This window comes from Diabrotica virgifera, chromosome 5 (assembly GCF_917563875.1).
Source record: "Diabrotica virgifera virgifera chromosome 5, PGI_DIABVI_V3a".
NCBI lineage: Eukaryota > Metazoa > Arthropoda > Insecta > Coleoptera > Chrysomelidae > Diabrotica > Diabrotica virgifera.
In genome coordinates, this window is record NC_065447.1 from 4918598 (window position 1) to 4936845 (window position 18248).

At 32.5% G+C, this 18248-nt stretch overlaps 3 protein-coding genes across 3 annotated transcripts in view; 2 read left to right on the top strand and 1 right to left on the bottom strand.

Annotated features, from left to right (window-relative positions):
* Positions 1–4319: 4319 nt before the first annotated feature.
* LOC114343726 (uncharacterized) lies at positions 4320–5148 on the bottom strand. The gene has a single exon (XM_028294596.2). The coding sequence runs from the start codon at positions 5034–5036 to the stop codon at positions 4386–4388; it is 651 nt and encodes a 216-aa protein (XP_028150397.1). The 5' UTR covers positions 5037–5148; the 3' UTR covers positions 4320–4385.
* Positions 5149–5285: 137 nt separating this feature from the next.
* LOC126885617 (uncharacterized) lies at positions 5286–7823 on the top strand. The gene is made up of 5 exons (XM_050652242.1): positions 5286–5630; positions 5689–5857; positions 5914–5976; positions 6398–6536; positions 7412–7823. Exons 2-5 carry the CDS (start codon positions 5726–5728, stop codon positions 7462–7464), a joined length of 387 nt encoding a protein of 128 aa, XP_050508199.1. The 5' UTR covers positions 5286–5630; positions 5689–5725; the 3' UTR covers positions 7465–7823.
* A 2861-nt stretch (positions 7824–10684) lies between these two features.
* The window catches only part of LOC114343627 (kelch-like protein 5), a 47086-nt gene continuing 39522 nt past the window's right edge, over positions 10685–18248 (top strand). Inside the window, exon 1 of the mRNA XM_028294497.2 lies at positions 10685–11146. Coding sequence (XP_028150298.2) covers positions 10890–11146 — 257 coding nt within the window. The 5' untranslated portion in view covers positions 10685–10889. The remainder of the gene's footprint in view (positions 11147–18248) is intronic.

The window sequence follows — 18248 nt, forward strand, 5'->3', positions numbered from 1 at the left end:
TCGTTTTATTGACTTCTAAAGGCCATTTGATCGTGTTAAGCTAAGTATATTGATCAGAGATTGGCTTGGATGGCAGAGACGTGCTCATAGTTGCAAAGGATTTGAATCAAACACCATGAAATGTGGACGGTTTGGAATCACAGGCTCTTATTAATATTAACAGAGGAGTACGGCAGGGATACCTCTTGTCGCCCCTGCTTTTCACGAAAAAATTTTCAGAAATGCTCCTTTTTAAAAACAAGAAGGCATACTTGTGAACGTTGAAGTCATAAATAATTTGAGACATGCGGACGACACGGTACTCCCAGCTACTCGAGAAGATCTGCAAACTTTACTTAATATTATCGTTGAGGTAAGGAGCAGGTCTGGATCTGAACATACGGAAAACCAAAATACTCATAATAAGTAAACTACAGAATATAAAATTAAACAAGTTGATCAACTTGTTTGCCATGGACATCAGTTTAATTGTAACGCAGTCACGGTGAAATTAGATCCAGAACTGTGTAGGCCAAAGCAGCTTTTAGAAGGATGTCCAAGGTACGCCTGGACCTAAATTTAGTAAGACCTAAAATTGGCATTGAGGATCCGCCTACTTCGCTGCTACATGTTCTCGATCTTAGTTTATGGTGTCGAGTTTTGGACTGTGAATAAAATTGATCTAAATCGCCTTGAGGCTTTCGAAAAATGGTGCTATACAAGAATTTAAAAGATAAAGGCAGTTTTTGTTTATATTGGATTCAGAGTTGGACCACCATCTCCATATAGCTATTTCAGCATCCTCATGCCTCCTCAGTGAAGCTATGCAGTCACAACTCTGAAAGGAACATAAACAATCTGCCCATTTAAGGGAAACCATCGCGATTCAATGATTCCACCTTTTGAGACGCAATCTAGCGACATCTCTCGTATTACGAGGAAAACAACGAAACGCCCTAGATACAAAGTTTACTACTTTTTAAACAATTAGAATAATTGAAATAAAAATATAATAAACAATATTTTAAATCCAAGACTTTTCGTTAATAAACTGCTTTCTGGCTGCATCCCGTATCTCCGGATTTTACAATATATAATCACAGAGACGACGAAAATAGGAGAAAGCAAATAGAGTACACTTAGGCCACGCATTTACCTTCTCTTCGTCTAGGGAAAAGGACCGAAAGACAATTTCTAAATACTCAAAACTGAGTAAAAATGGAAAAGATAAAGGCAGTTTTTGTTTATATTCGATTCAGAGTTGGACCACCATCTCCATATAGCTATTTCAGCATCCTCATGCCTCCTCAGTGAAGCTATGCAGTCACAACTCTGAAAGGAACATAAACAATCTGCCCATTTAAGGGAAACCATCGCGATTCAATGATTCCACCTTTTGAGACGCAATCTAGCGACATCTCTCGTATTACGAGGAAAACAACGAAAAGTCCTAGATACAAAGTTTACTACTTTTTAAACAATTAGAATAATTGAAATAAAAATATAATAAACAATATTTTTGAAAATCCACTAGGAAAAATTTCCTGTAGTTGGCTGTATACCATTACAAAAACATAAAATCCTTTATAAAAGTTATATTTGTTAAAATCCCTATACAGGGCTACATCAAAGACAGAACTAGTTTTCGATCGGTTGACCGATCATCATCAGTGCAATCCTAAAATGTGTACAACCAGATAAAATGATGCAAAGTATTTAAAATGTTGACTAAGGTTATAAAAAGTTATAGGTTATACTCACTTAGAATCTACATGCAAGCCACCAAAGTAAAAATAACAGGGTAAAAACCCTTTACAATTGATCCGTCATCGGAACATATGACAAAGATGTGAATTATAACATGGATGATTAAGATATCCAATGTTTTTCGCCCGAGGTACCAATGAGCTCTATCTGACAAGTTCACATCATGACTGTATGGAAGCAAGTGATTTTGATAACGGAAATTCTGAATGGTGATGACATGACAAGAATGACAGTTCCATTCATTCTTGTCATGTCGTCAGAATTTCCGTTATCAAAATCACTTGCTTCCATACAGTCATGATGTGAACTTGTCAGATAGAGCTCATTGGTACCTCGGGCGAAAAACATTGGATATCTTAATCATCCATGTTATAATTCACATCTTTGTCATATGTTCCGATGACGGATCAATTGTAAAGGGTTTTTACCCTGTTATTTTTACTTTGGTGGCTTGCATGTAGATTCTAAGTGAGTATAACCTATAACTTTTTATAACCTTAGTCAACATTTTAAATACTTTGCATCATTTTATCTGGTTGTACACATTTTAGGATTGCACTGATGATGATCGGTCAACCGATCGAAAACTAGTTCTGTCTTTGATGTCGCCCTGTATAGGGATTTTAACTAATATACCTTTTATAAAGGATTTTAATACTTTTGAGTATTTATGTTAAAATGATTTTTAATATAGTCTACTATTATTAAAAATTATTAGTATAGGTAAATGTTAAATTTTAGTATACAGGGTTGGTCGAAACTCGGAATGAAGATTTTCTGAATTTTCTTAAATGGAACACCCTGTATTTTAGTATTGCAATGAAAATACATTTTATGGTACTTTTTTATTTCTTAAGCATTCCCTATACCTAAATGCTTTAATTTGTGCTTAATTGTTCCAAGAATGTTAACTATGTAGGTATTTTGATAGCTCAACCATTATTGGCAATTTTAAAGATCAGTCTAGATTAATATGTATTTATTTCCGAAAAATTATTTGTGACTGAATATTTTCACGGCCAACCTAATAAAATTTCACGTATTTTTTATTGAAATTAATGTTTGGCTTGAATCACCAATAACTCACAAATTAAAGCAGTTAGGTATAGGGAATGCTTAAGAAATAAAAAAGTAGCATAAAATATCATTTCATTACAATAATAAAATATAGGGTGTTCCATTTAAGAAAACTCAGAAAATACTCTTTCCGAGTTTCGACCAACCCTGTATAATACAATTCAACATTATCTATACTAACAATTTTTAACAATAGTAGACTATATTAAAATCATTTGAACATAAATAGAGTTTTTAATGTCAAACTACTACAATTCTACAGGGTGTGAATGTTGCCAGGAAATTAAGAAAAGAAACGTAATTATCTCTTAAACTACCCTGTATAACATTACCAAACCTCATATTTTAAGAAAGAAGACATCCAGGAGAATCCAAAAATGTAAAAATATACAGGATGTTCCATTTAAAAAAACGCAAGTTATAAGCCACTTCCGGTATAACCGGAAGTAGCAAATCGATGAAAATATTTTCATTAAAGAGACCACTCTTCAAAACCCCTTCATTCCAATTTTCATGATTCTGTTTCTATTAGTTCTCGAGATATTTCTAATAGGACTTTTATCTGCCTCACCCTGTATACACAACAAGTAGAAATATAAGGGTGTGAGTGTGTGAGATATGGCTGCATCCTCTCCCTTCTGCTGTTTAATATTTGTGGAGAAAATATCTTTCAACTTGCACAGCAGAATGAAAAAGTTATCAAAATAAATTAAATTCCCATAACTAATTGAGATATGCCTGTACATAGGGTTATCATAATTTATTAAGGTCAAATCCGGACAGGGGTAGTCCAAGGGGGTTGTAGAAAATGTAAAATGTGAATTTGACTGTGATGCTAGTAACGTATGTCATCACAAATTAGACGTAAGTAAAACATTAATACACAGTATTCATTACACTAACTCAACTGTCAACCGATTATTGTCTGCTCGTGCGTTGTTGACAAGCAGTGCGACCCACTTAACTAAGTGCTGCGCTGAATGAAATTTCCCACCGTTGGGCCAAGTGAGCCAAGTCACCTTAACAAGTAAATGGGACTGTGATGAAGGAGTGAATATATATGATATATCAATAGCTAGAAATACTTTTACCAAATTCAATAACTACCTATGTCAGTACGAAACTCTTAGAGTCTAGAGAGTCTCTGTATTCATGTCTTAAAATGCTACATATGGCCAATAATAATGTATGGTAGCGAGACCTGGTCGCTTAAAGTATGATCGCTAAACCCTATTGAAGCATTTGAAATATGGTGTCTCGAAGGTTGCTTAAAATAATTTCATATGTCAATCAGATTCCAAAGAAGAAGTCCTAAGAACTAATATCCAAAGAGAGTTTCTAGACATCATTAAACATCAAAAGTTTCATATGTAGTCCATACTGTTGGAGAGGACCAGGTAGACAAGGACAGTCATGGTTCAGAGATATAAAAAACTGGTACTAGATGTTTTAAAAATGACCTGGGTATTACGGAAGTTAACGGAATAAAAACAACATTAAGCAATGATACATTAAATATAATTAACTATAGACACATTTATACAATAATCACAGTTTACAAATCATTTTTTCATATTATACTCCTCCAGCTCTGCAGCATATTTTTCCTTTGACCGCTCATACCTATCTACATAAACTTTTCGATCTGGCCCTGACAAAGTCTTCCATTTGATAGCTAACTGTCTTGTCAGCTCCTGTTTGCTAGGTTCAACTTCACCAGGCTTCAATTCTGCTGCTATTTGTTCCATCAGTATCTGTCTTTGTTCTTGGCAAAACTGGAAAAATGGATTTGATGGTCTTTTTGGTGCATTCGGATCTCTTTCTGACTTTGAGGATTTCCTCTTTGTGCTTTTCTTTACAGGTTTCTTTTCTACCTTCTCTTCTTCATCCACTACTTCTTCCTTGATCTTTACAGGCGGTATCAAGAGCTGAATTGCCTTTTTGTCGTCTTCTTCAACCATACTTTCATCTGTGTTCGGGATCACTGCCCAGTCTTCTTCGTAATTAAGCAGTAACCTTTGTTTAAAAAACTTTATGTCTTTCAGTCTTCTCTTCGTCATTCTGTTTAGTTCTTGTATTCTAAATACCAGTATTTCGTTAGATCTTTGTAAATTTGAACATTCTTCCAGCAACAACTTATATTTTTTGTAGTAGATATCTTTTTCTAATTGGTCTACGTAGACCCCATCGTTTTCAGATTCATCTGACATCATTGTTAAATACTTTGATATAGTTGCTTTATCGAATTATCCGAAAAAACTGTTTAATTCATATTAGCAATTAATGTTTTTGTTTAATTTTATTTAGTGAGGTTAAATCAGACAATTGACAGTTTGTTGTAATTGACGCCAAGGACTTGGTCTTATTTGGTTAGTTAACCACTTTTAGGGCCAGTACTTTCTGTCCCGATTAAACTCCGGCTAGAGGAAATTTGTCTGACAAAATTCCTACCGAAACTTACAGCCGGTTTCCGAAACGTTATTCAAATCTTCGATCATCTAATCGAGCTGTTAGATTTGATCAACTGTTAACCAGTGACGAGTTTCTCAAACGTCGATCATCTTAAAATTATATGATCGTAGAAAATCGATTATCTGACATACGATTTGGTATCGATACTGTCACAATCGGCTGTCATCCTTCAAAATTTCATTTTATAACCAAAAAATTTCAATCCATAGTAAATAACTACATAATTTATATAATTAAAAAATATATTAAAAATGAGCAATACCAACGGAAATCCTCCACGCAAAAATTATACTGAGAGAGAGAGAGAAATGTTTGCTGTTGGAAATAATTGGAAAGTAAGTACGAAATTTTCTAACTTACAGAACAAATTTCTAATTGTATTTTTGTTTTCAGATACAAGCATATTAAATTGAAAACAAATAATGTACCAATGCTATGTCCACCAACCAAAACAATGAAACCTGGGAAAAATAGCGCTGAATTTCCCAGAACACCCAAGCAGCTGAACACTGCATATATAAACTTAAAAAGGGTCACTAGCCAAAAAGTAGCAGAGGAAAATGTAAGTGTATAAAACTTTCGGTTGATTTAGAGCTATATGGATTAATTACATTGCAGATTCAAAAATATAATGAGCAGAAGGTTTTGGACCAGTTGAAGAGAGACCAAACTGCGGACAAAGTAGGTAACTTAAATTTAAAGCTCTTAACACCAGGTCAGTCGAATTACACTATTTCTGAGTGGAATATTTTTATAAAAATATAATCCAATGAAACTAATTTTATGATGGGAACTAACCTAGTGTTGAGACAATAGAAGTTTAGTATTTGAGGGTGTTAACGCCAAAGAGGTGTAAGTCATATTTGTGAAATGATGGAAGTCTTGCTTTATAACTTTGATAAATAGACATTTTTTCATCAGGAAAAGTGGTGTAAGTATTTACAGTAAAAACTTACACACCACTTTTTCTCTGAAGAGGTCTGTGTATATAATATCAAGATTATAAAATAGGGCTTACATCATTTCAAGAATATGACTTACACCACTTTGATTTTAACCCTTTCATTTCTTAATCAGTAATGAACTAATGAATTGTTTTCAGAAAGACATACTTGCAACAGGTGGTGGCACATTTAGGCCTCGTCTCACAGATGTAGGGGCACAAATGTTGAGTTTGATTGGCAATCAAATCCAACCTTTACCCAACAGTTGTGACAGTGCATCTGGTTTCTTCACATCTGGTGAGTCCTTATTTTATTAATTTATTTAAATAAAGGTAACTAATTTTAAATTTATTTATATATATAAAGCTTGATCAATATTTCCAATATTATCTGAACAATAACCTGTATATGGTCTTGATCTGTACAAAACTTCTGAATTAGAACATTTTTTTGTTCAGCACGTTATCCACAAATGTAGTACAGTGACCATTAGTTTAACTATTTAAAACTATTATCTGATAATGCTAGGTTTACGTATTCTATGGATGTAGCAATAGAAAGAAGCCACCTTCTGTTAAAAAGGATGATTAGAAGAGGGAGGTATGGTATAGTCGGTCTAGTCGGTTTTCTAAAGATTAACTTAAGTTTATCCATTGTTTCCAAAGTATGTACATCCGGATGTAAGTTTTTGAGTAAATCTAGAATGTTTTTGGCATCTGAAAGATTTCCATCTAAATTGGATATTGTATCCTACAGTTCTAAGTCAATTTAAGATTTTTTGAAAGGTATTATTGTTTAAAGTTTGATTGTTAAAGATATTATTTCTATGTTGATCAATAATAAATCTGAGAACAAGGGTGATAAGCGGTTCCCCATAGCCAGACCTTGTGCCTATCTATAGACATCATTAAACAAAAAAAAGATCTTTTGTAAACCAAATTTAAGCAAACTCAAAATATGAGAATTAATATCAATAAATATTATTAATACGAATTAATTATTATAATTATTTATTCCAATTCTAAATTAAGGTAGATTATTAACTTAGCTATTAAGATAGCTAAAGTATATAAATAAAAGTAACTACCTACCTAATTCGAGAAAGATTTTTTTTATAAAGAAAAAACTATCTGGTACATCTAAAACAATTGAAATTTTTTTTATTTTTATAGTTGCACAAGACAGTCAAGTGGAAGTAGATTACCTACAATTGGAAGACACATAGCAGACATCCAATGTACCCTCTACTTCCACTGTGCTGCTCAGTACACCCACGACAACTGCTGTCCTGCCCAAGAAGACAGCCAAGATGTCTCAGGCTCGTTCAAAAAATAAAAAAGTAAAAGATGTAGGGAGCGAAACCCTTAATGTATCTTTTACAAAAAAAATTGAAACAGCAAGACTAGAAAAAAGAAGTAAGATAGTATTTTTCAACAAGAAAAAAAGAAATTTTAGAAGTAGAGCTTCAAATAAAAAAATTCGATCTCAATAAATTATTCGGTAATAGTGGTTAGGTATGTACCTAATAAAGTAATTTTAAATAAAAATTGTAATTTCTTTAAATAATAAAATTAATAAAAAATGTGTTTTTCAAAGTTTATTTACCCACCTGTTAGAATGAGTTATTACCTACTAGCTTCATCCTCTGCTTCTTTGTCTTAATGCATTCCACAATTCTTCATTTGTTATGGTGTTGGGCCAATACATCTTCAGAATATTTTGTGGGAATCTATTTACAAAAACTCTTCCTTGCATTTCCTTCTGATATTGTTCATGTCTCACTCCCATATCGTAGTATCCCTCACATATAGTAGTATTGATTTGATGATACTATTAAATGTGTTTTGGCTAATTTATGTTGAGATATGATATGAGAGGATTTCAAAGGCCTGTTGTCTGTTGTTCTTTTTCCTATTCTATGTTTAATGTTTGCCTGGACTCCAACTTTTGCACTATTATACTATCAAGATAGCAGAATTCTTTAACCTGTTTTATTTCTTCTTGATTGATGTATAGTTTACCATGCTCACTTATTCCTATTCTCATCTCTACTATCTTATTAGTGATGATTTTAAGACCAACCTCATCTGCCTTTCCCTCCAGCTTCCTTATCACGTTCTTCATGTCATCTATTGTATGTGATATCAAGCAGATATCATATTGCATATCCCAATGTTGGATTTAATTGGCAACCAAATCTAATCTTTATACAACAGTTGCAGATGGTGCATCTGCTTACTTGCCATGTAGTGAGTCCTTATTTTATTTAATTATTTAACAAAAGGTAAGTAGTAATTCTAAATTAAATATTTAAAATTAAACATTATTTTTTTATTTTCACACTAACACAATATGTTGAAGTAGAGCTGAACTAATGCTCCTCTGTAGCACCAACATACAGTGAGCATGTAAAGGTTGGAATAAATTGATTTTCTCGAGAATGGACGATTTTGGAAAAAAATCCCGAAAGAGGTTAATTTTTATTTTTAAATTGCGACTTTTTGGCATTATTATCATACTAGTGACGTCACCCATCTGGGCGTGATTACGTCATCAATGATTTTTTTAAATTAGAATATTGGTCGTGTGGTGGCTCATTTGAAAGGTAATTGAATTTTCTAATCAGTAATATAAACATTAACATAATTACTTATACAGGCTGCCCAAAAAAAATTTTTTTGATTAAATTTATTGACATAAAAAGAAGAATATGTCATTTATTTAATTCAAAATACACTTTACTGCTCTTAGAAAACAGAAAGAAATGTTTATTTGAAAAATATTCTTTGCTTTTCGCTTAAATTAAATGTTCAAAGTGTCAAGAGGCAGGTGGGTGGCTGCTTTAATATTGAATTTAAGCAAAAAACAATATTTATTTGTCAAATAAACATTTTTTCCTGTATTCTGATAGCAGTAAAATGTATTTTGAATTAAATAAATTACAGACATTCTTCTTTTTATGTTAATAAATTTAATTAAAATTTTTTTTGGACAGCCTCTATAAATAATTATGTTATTGTTTATATTACTGAATAGAGAATTAACTTACCTTTCAGATGAGCTATCACAAGGCCCCTATTCTCGTTTAAAAAAGTCATGGATAACGTCATGACGCCCAGATGGGTGACGTCACTAGTATGACATATAGGCCAAAAAGTCGTAACTTAAAAATAAAAATTGACCTGTTTCGGGATTTATTTCCAAAATTGCCCATTCATGAAAAAATAAATTTATTCCAACCTTTACGTGCTCACTGTATAATTACACTATATATTTAATTTTAAAAATTAAATTATAATTAAATAACTAATAATTTTATTTATTTATTTATTAAGCGCAACAGGCCTTGTAGGCCTAGGGCTAAAATGTTTACATTTCTGATTACATAAATAATATAGTAAATAACTTAATATAACTTACATAACTTATAAATTTTATTTAAATACACTTCAGTCTTTTTACACACTCCTTCACCACCTCTCTCCATCTCCTTCTGTCCAATGCTAGTTCTTTCCATCTCTCAATGTTACTTTTCTTCAAGTCTTCATATACACTGTCCTTCCATCTTTTCCTTGGCCTGCCTTTCCTCCTCTTTTGTATTGGTATTCGTGAAAGTACCATTTTTGGCATTCGTTTACTTCCCATTCTCTCTATGTGCCCCAAGTATCGTATTCTCTGTGCTTTGATCGTCGTCGTAATCGTTGGCTCTTGATATAGTTCTTCCAATTCTTTATTGGTTCTTCTCACTAATAATTTTAAGTAAACACTAAAATACCCTTTATTTAATAACTATTTAACCTATATAATAACTAAAAAACTCTATTTAATAACTCTAAACAACTATTTATAAACATTAACAGCCCTTTAATCAACCAATAACCTCAAATTAGGTGACAGTTCCTTTTGGTCGCCGTGTGACATGCGAAATTGGTTAATCAGCGTTTCGGAAACTCAAAACACTTATGATCGGCTGTTAACTAACGATTAATCGTTTGTTAAATCATATGATCGACTGTTATTGAACTCCCGTTTAACTGGTGTTATTGAAACTCAAAATGCATTTGATCAACGATTAACCATCGATTACATAATTTTTGAGATGATCGTCCTTTCGGAAACCGGCTGTTACTGCCAAGTATGACAAGGATATGTCAAATGGTTTTAAAGTACTGAGTGCAAATAATTTTTCAATTTTTAAATAAAATTCAATTTTTAACTAACTCATTAATGAGCCACATTTTATTTAAGGGAATTGGGTTAAATCTTAATATTTTGAGCCCGTGAATCTACAGTTAAAATATTTCCAATTATTAATGAGACACCCTGTATAAAACGCAATGAAAGTCGATATTTGGGAGCGACAAATTCCACCTCTACGTAACGACAATTTCCATCTCTAAGTAACGACAATAAAGAGACGTCAAAAAAAATCAGTCTTCATTTGACATTTACAATTTGACGTTTATATTTTACATTTTAACAAACAAACCTTTGTTAACGTTGAGGCAAATATTGCACTTTTTGTATATTTGCAAACGAGAATCCTTTAGTTCACTGACCTTCCAAAAACATCGCTTACAATGCTACTCAACCTTCAAGTCTAAAATAAGCGTCAAAATTCGCAGTGAAGCATTCTATAATTATAAAGCAATGTCTCTTGCAGAGAGCCCCTCCAAAGATTCGGTTACTATGAGTTTAGAAGGAAGTATTAATAATTTATCGAGTGAGTTTAGTATATTGTCCATGTCTTTGTGTTCAACGATGTCTTCAACCCAGCTAGAGCATTTTAGATGCGAAGGTCATGCTGAACATAGTTTAGCATGTATGAAAAACTATCTACAGGGTGGAAAGCTTTGTGATGTTACCCTCATTGCGGGATCCAATGGGAAACGAGTGCAAGCACACAGGTAAATATCCCTCTTGCTCTTAGCACTATTATTATTTTACTACAACTTAATGATTCATTTGTTACAATAACTTTATTATCTTGTCAGTAGTTTTTAGCTAATAAGATTTATTTCTTTCTTTTTTTTCTCTTTCTCCTAAGGCGCTATAACCCAAGTCGGGCCCTGGCCTCCCCAACATCCGCCTTTAAGTATATCCTTGGCTGCTCTCCTCCCGTTATCAACTCTCAATATCTCTTTAGCATTGGTTCTAATTTCGTTTATCCACCTCTTACTTGGTCTTCTTACTGGCCCATGTCTAGGGATTGCAATCCAGCAGCATTTTCATTCCAGCTGGACTTTTGCAAGATTGGCCTGAATCCAGCTGGATCCAGTGCGGATCCAGCAAAATGTGAAATCAAAATAAAAACACAATTTTAATGTTTTTTTTTGTCTGTATGTTAAATTTCTAAACAGAAACATGATCTATTTTGTTTTATGTAAGTGATACCTTAAAAACCTAACCTAAGCCTAACCTACTTCGCACAGAACTGCACATATAGCCAGTTGCGGAGAAAGCCCTTCCGACCTCTATGCTGGTCGGTTTTAAGGTCATCAAATAGTCATAGACCATTGACAAACGATTGCCTTTCACTCCTTCGGGATCATAAACCGCCATATCCTTTTCCAAAATCTTTTCGTAATCTTTTTGAGAATCAGTTTTTTGGCTATAAATGTTTGCTCTTTCTCGTTTCAATTCAATCGCAAGTTCTTGTTCCAAAGTAAAATTCATAGGCTACGGATTAGTGTGCCCATCTTCTTCCATTATCTCTTGCACTGGTTCCACAGTTACTTGTTTATTTATATGAATCAACAAATTTTTCATCTCTTGTCGCATTGCATTCTTTTTCCTTTTTCGGCATGGGGAAGTAACCAGGATTGTTTAGTCCTTCGTCATACTTTTTTTTTTTTGATTTTGTAAATACACTAATGTACCTGTAATCTCATAGAGACGTCGTTACGTGATTCTGTTGAGTAGTGCTTCCGAGAGATTGGCATTAGGGCTAAAGTCCTGGGTATTTAGTTTGTCTTAGACAAATTTCATGGTAGCCCATTATTTCACGGTTTTTGCTGTATATTTTAAAGAACCGCTTGGATTGACATGGAATTTGGCATTCGTATAGCTTACATGTCAAAGAAAAAAAGTGATATTGTGCCGATGTGTGCTTTTGCCCTGGGGGTGACTTTCACCCCCTCTTGGTGGTGAAAAAATATATGTCCCAAATAAGTCCGGAGATGGGTAAACTGACTAATTTTAAGTAACTTTTGTTCTATAGAGCTTTTTCGCCAAGTCAACACTTTTCGAGTTATTTACAAGTGAATATGTTCATTTTTCAACAAAATAATCACATTTTTAGACGGTTTTTCGCAAATAACTCAAAAAGTAAGTAATTTGTCGAAAAAAACGTTAGCAAAAATGTAGCCTATAAAAAAGTAAAAAAAATGGTGTACGCGTTAGGTCTCTGGATCTAATAGAACCAGAGTTATAGCCAATGAAAAATAGATTCATATTCACCAAATATCAAATAGAATATTTCGACGTGAAATATCCAAAAAATTTGGCACTTTTTGAGGAAAATCTATTATAACTTTTTTAAAATGTTTAAAAAAAGCTTTATTTCTGTTTTTACAAAAAGTTTCTAGCATTTAATTTAAGCAAGTTACGCTCAAAATAAAGTTGGTCCCTTTTGTTTTTGCAAAAATAATCGGGAAGACCACCCCCTAATTAGCAACTTAAATTAAATTAATCGTTACCGCTCCACAAAATATTTTACTTATGTTGTGTTTATATGATCTGTAAGTTTCATCGATTCAAAGTGCTTATTTTTGAAAAAATTTGGTTTCAAAGTAAAATTTTTAAAAATTTAAATTTTGAAAAATTAGCTTTTTTTCAAAATAACTTAAAAATTGTTAGAGATACCAAAAATCTCAAAAAACAAAAAAAGTCAAATTTGCTTTTCTGAATATCATGTATTTTTTTGTTTTTCTGTTAGACAAAAATTCACTCGTTCAACCCCTTTTAACTACAGCCCTTTCAATAATAAGGACTTTGAACCGATGAAACTAGAGATCATATAAACAATATATACATGGGTCAAGAAACTTGTGAAGTCGTAACGATTAAGTTCATTTAAGATACTAATTAGGGGGTGATTTTCTCGATTTTTTTACCAAAAAAAAGGGACTAACTTTATTTTAAGCGTAACTTGTTTAATTTTGATGCTAGAAATTTTTTTTATAAAACAAAAATGAAGCTTTTTTAAACACTTTAAATAAGTTTTAATGAGTTTTCCCCGAAATGTGCTTCATTTTTGGTTATTTCACGTTAAAGTATTCCATTTGGAATTTGACGAATATGAACCTATTTTTCATTAGCTATAACTCTGCTTCTACTAGGTGTAGAGACGTGATATATACACCATTTTTTAAAATTTTTTACAGGCTATATTTTTGCTGAGAATGTTTTTTCGACAAAATACTTACTATTTGAGTTATTTGCGAAAAACCGTCTAAAAGCGTGGTTATTTTGTTGAAAAAATGAACATATTCACTGCCAAATAATTCGAAAAGTATTGACTTAGTGAAAAAACTCTATAGAACAAAAGTTACTTAAAATTAGCCAGTTTATCCATTTCCTGACTTTCTTTGGACGAATATTTTTTCACCCTCAAGAGGGGGTGAAAACCACCCCCAGGGCAAAAGCACATCTCGGCACAATATCATTTTTTTTTCTTTGACTTGTTAGCTGTGTGTATGCCAAATATCAATCCAATCCAAGCGGTTCTTTAAAATTTAGAGATTTTGCAATATTTTACCGTTAAAGAACGGACTATGGTTGTGTCGGCCGTTATCAAAGTGGAATCTATTCTGTAAAGAGCTTCTACAGCCGGTTAAAAGTGGCGATTAACTCATTGATTATTGACCACTCGCCTGCAGAGAATTTTATCGCAGAATCAATGTATATCAACGCTTTATCGATGCAAACTTCTAAGCTATATAAACTTACATACTGAGCTTAGCATACTGAGCTACTGCCAGGGCGATAGAATGGCAAGTTGCCAACTCACGGCTTTGAATAAAGAGGCTAATGAAGACATTAAGTAACTTATTTCGAATTTGACAGGTTTGCCGATCCGCGCTGCTGCCAGCATGTGAAAAAAAGCGCTGGATCCAGCTGGATTGCTGGATGCTGGATCCAGCAATTGCAATCTCTACCGATGTCCCACCATAGCTCTGCTTAGCGTTCTACTAGGTGTTCTGTCATTATCGATTCTTATAAGGAGACCTGCTAAGCGCAATCCTTGTATTTTTGCATAATTTTCTATAGAGAGTTCTTGTAATATTGGTATAACTCATGGTTATTCTCCAATATACCATTCTCGTAAATGGGTCCCAATATCCTCTTTAATATCTTTCTTTCAAAAGTATTAATGTGGTTTATTGTCTTTTCATGTGGTTTCATATATTTTAAACTTTACTTCATTGAGGATGTCTTTGGATCCAAACAACTGAGACAGAGAGAAGTATGCTTTGTTAGCAAGCATAATCCGTTTCTGTATTTCCTTGTCCTTGCTGCTGTCCTCAGTTATCTGTACACCCAGGTATGTGAGCTGTTTCACTTCAATGTTAGCATCATTAATGTTATCAAATTCTGCAAGTTTCGTTGTTTCCTTGCTTGTATTAAAAACTACTTTCAAGGTGAAAAATTTGTGATGTTACTCTCATTGCTGGATCCATTGCACTCAGGATCCGCGCTCCTGAGTGCAAACACACAGGTAATACATCCCTCTTAACACTATTTTACTACAACTTATCATTTATTTGTTACATTAAGGGCCGGTTGTTCGAAAGCTAATCAACAATGATAATTATCAAATATTTAATTACTGTCACCAACTGTCAATGTCAACTTTGTTTGGGTTCCTGAAAACATAATATGAAATTACTTAATCAATTATGTTAATAATTGTTATGTTAATTGATTAACTAATCTCATAATTTTAATCAATTATGTTTTCAGCAACCCAATAAAAGTTGACATTGACAGTTTTGGTGACAGTAATTAAATATTTGATAGTGATCATTGTTGATTAGCGTTCGAACAACCGGCCCTAAATGAAAGACAACTTTGGTTTCATTTCGGTTCAGAGATGATCAATCATTCCCTTACTTACGTTTTAATCCGCCCAGTCTTTATCAGAGGGGATACATGATCAGATCTGAATCGAAACAAACCCAAAATGTCTATTTAAGCAGAATTATAAAAATACTATTATCTATTGTAGATCTCTTTCGTCTCCTTTATTTGTTGTCTGCTTACCTTATAAATTGTAAAAGGCAGATATCCTGATTATAGTTATATAATATTATAATTATACAGGGTGTCCCGAAAAGATTGGTCATAAATTATACCACAGATTCTGGGGTCAAAAATAGGTTGATTGAACCTCACTTACCTATATACAATAGTGCACACACAAAAAAGTTACAGCCCTTTGAAGTTAATAAATGAATGAAGTTCATATATCGAAAACTCTTAGAGATTTTTTATTGAAAATGGACATGTGGAATTCTTATGGCAGCAACATCTTAAAAAAATTAAAGTGAAATTTGTGCACCCCATAAAAATTTTATGGGGGTTTTGTTTCCTTAAACCCCCCCCCCAAATTTTTGTGTACATTCCAATTAAATTATTATTGTGGCACCATTAGTTAAACACAATGTTTTTAAAACTTGAAGTTATACTTATTTACAATCGAGGGTAAAATTTTATACTTCCCTGGTGCATGCGCAGACAGACAGTATGTAGTTCGTTGCTAATCTTTCAAATTATGTATGTATCAGCGCAAATAAGTCATTAAAAGAATATATTAGTGTTTTTAGTAAATGTATTATTTATTATAATTTTTGTGTCTTTGGATTTGTCTTCCTCAGAAATAAAATATTTTATAATAATAGTAAGTATAAATATTATTTATTTTAAATTTTAAAGTATTTTTATACCTCACTTGGTCTATTAAATTTGTCAGTATGTATGAGAAATCTTGTAAGCTGTCAAAGCAAAGGGAGTTTAGCTCAGTGGTAGCGCATTTGACCAGAGATCGAGAGGTCCCTGGTTCGAATCCGTGTGTTATCTAACTTTTTTTTATTTTAGTATTGTTTTAATAAAAATTTTTGGAAAGTAGTAAGTAAAAATTAGTTTAATCTTTAAATACAAATAACCTGTTGAAAGTATATTTATTTCGTTGAAATCATATAATAGAAGTATAACTTCTTACGTGCGTACAAAGTACACACACATTCTTTTTTACCTCTTAGTACTTTTTTGATAAGCCAGTGTTTATCGAGATATTTTGAATATTTGTCGAATCCACCACATATTTGTATATGGTTGTATGATTATAGACACCTGTTAATAATCTGAAAATTTATTTATAACTTACATTTTTAGGTATACAGTGGAACCCCGATAACTCGGCCCCCGATAACCCGGAAGTCCGGCTAACCCGGACCGATTTTCATCAGATAAACATTTTGATTTTCAATATTTTGTATTTTGACAACAACCCGATTTGAGCGTCGAAACGTTAATAAAATTATTTTTCAATTTAATTGTGGCTTATTTCCCATCAAAATAGTTAATTATCAGACAAACCTTTCAACAATAAAAATGTATGTAATATAATATTTGAGAGATGTGTATGTGTGTAATTTGAACTATACGATAGTCGATAGTAAAAATGACTCATAGCACACGCCGCAGAAACAACAGGCACCTGTCTGTAGTACCTATTCCTTTTTATATCAAACTGTCTTAGCATTGTTTAGGAAAGACTATTTAAAAAATTCTTTTATAAACAATGGTCTTTAGTTTTCACTGTTCTTAAATAACATTATATCGTTGTGACTGTATTGTGTGTCTTGTATTGTTCGCTTACGTTTGTGTTTGGTGTTTTTTTTTTTCAGTAATTTTGATGTGTAGGTACTGTGCATATTTATAAATATATTTCATGTTATTTCAATTCTAACAGAGTTTATCTGTAAGTATACCGTATTTTATTAATTTTTACCATATTCTCCGGCTATCTCGGATTTTCGATAACCCGGATCGGCCGCGGTCCCGATTAATCCGAGTTATCGAGGTTCCACTGTATTTTGAAAAAGAAGCCACATCTCGATAAAGGGTGACTTATCAAAAAAAGTCTAACAGGCAAAAAGTTTTAAAAACACTGTGTTTAACTAATGGTACCACAATAATAGTTTAATTGGAACACACACAAAAATTTGGGGGGTTTAAAGGAACAAAACCCCCATAAAATTTTTATGTAAATATATTAAAAAAGAAGCCGCATCTCGATAAAAACTGGTTTATCGAAAAAATACTATGAGGCAAAAAAAGTTTTAAAAACGTTGTGTTTAACTAATGGTACCACAATAATGAATTAATTGGAAGCTACACAAAAGTTTAGGGGGTTTTTAGGGAACAAAACCCCCATAATATTTTATGGGGTGGACAAATTTTACTATAATTTTGTTTTAAGATGTTCCAGCCATAAGAATGGTACATGTCCATTTGCAATAAAAAATATCTAATAGTTTTCGATATATTAAAAAAAATCGATTTTCATTTTGTAACTTCAAAGAGCTGTAACTTTTTTTATGAGCACATTTGTACTAAGGTAAGTTAGGTTCAACTGAACTTAAGGTTAGGTTAAACTGAAATTTATATCAATCAATTCTGTTTCACTCACTGATGATTGTACAATAGTTTTTTATTGGGAGCAAGCGTTATTTTTCATGTAATTGCCATTTAAAATATGTCTTATTTTTAAAAGCCACCGCCATTATACCATTATATACACCATGTACTTATTACTATTATATAGTGATGAGTGCATACATATTAAATTGAGAGATAAAAAGAAATGAAATTAGTAGATGGAAAATTTAGCTATACAAACCTATAAATTTACATTATACCTATTCGTTGTTTCCCACCTTTAGATGTATCTGAAGAGTTTGGCAACTGCCACTGTGACAGTGACAGTTTTAGTTGACATACTCC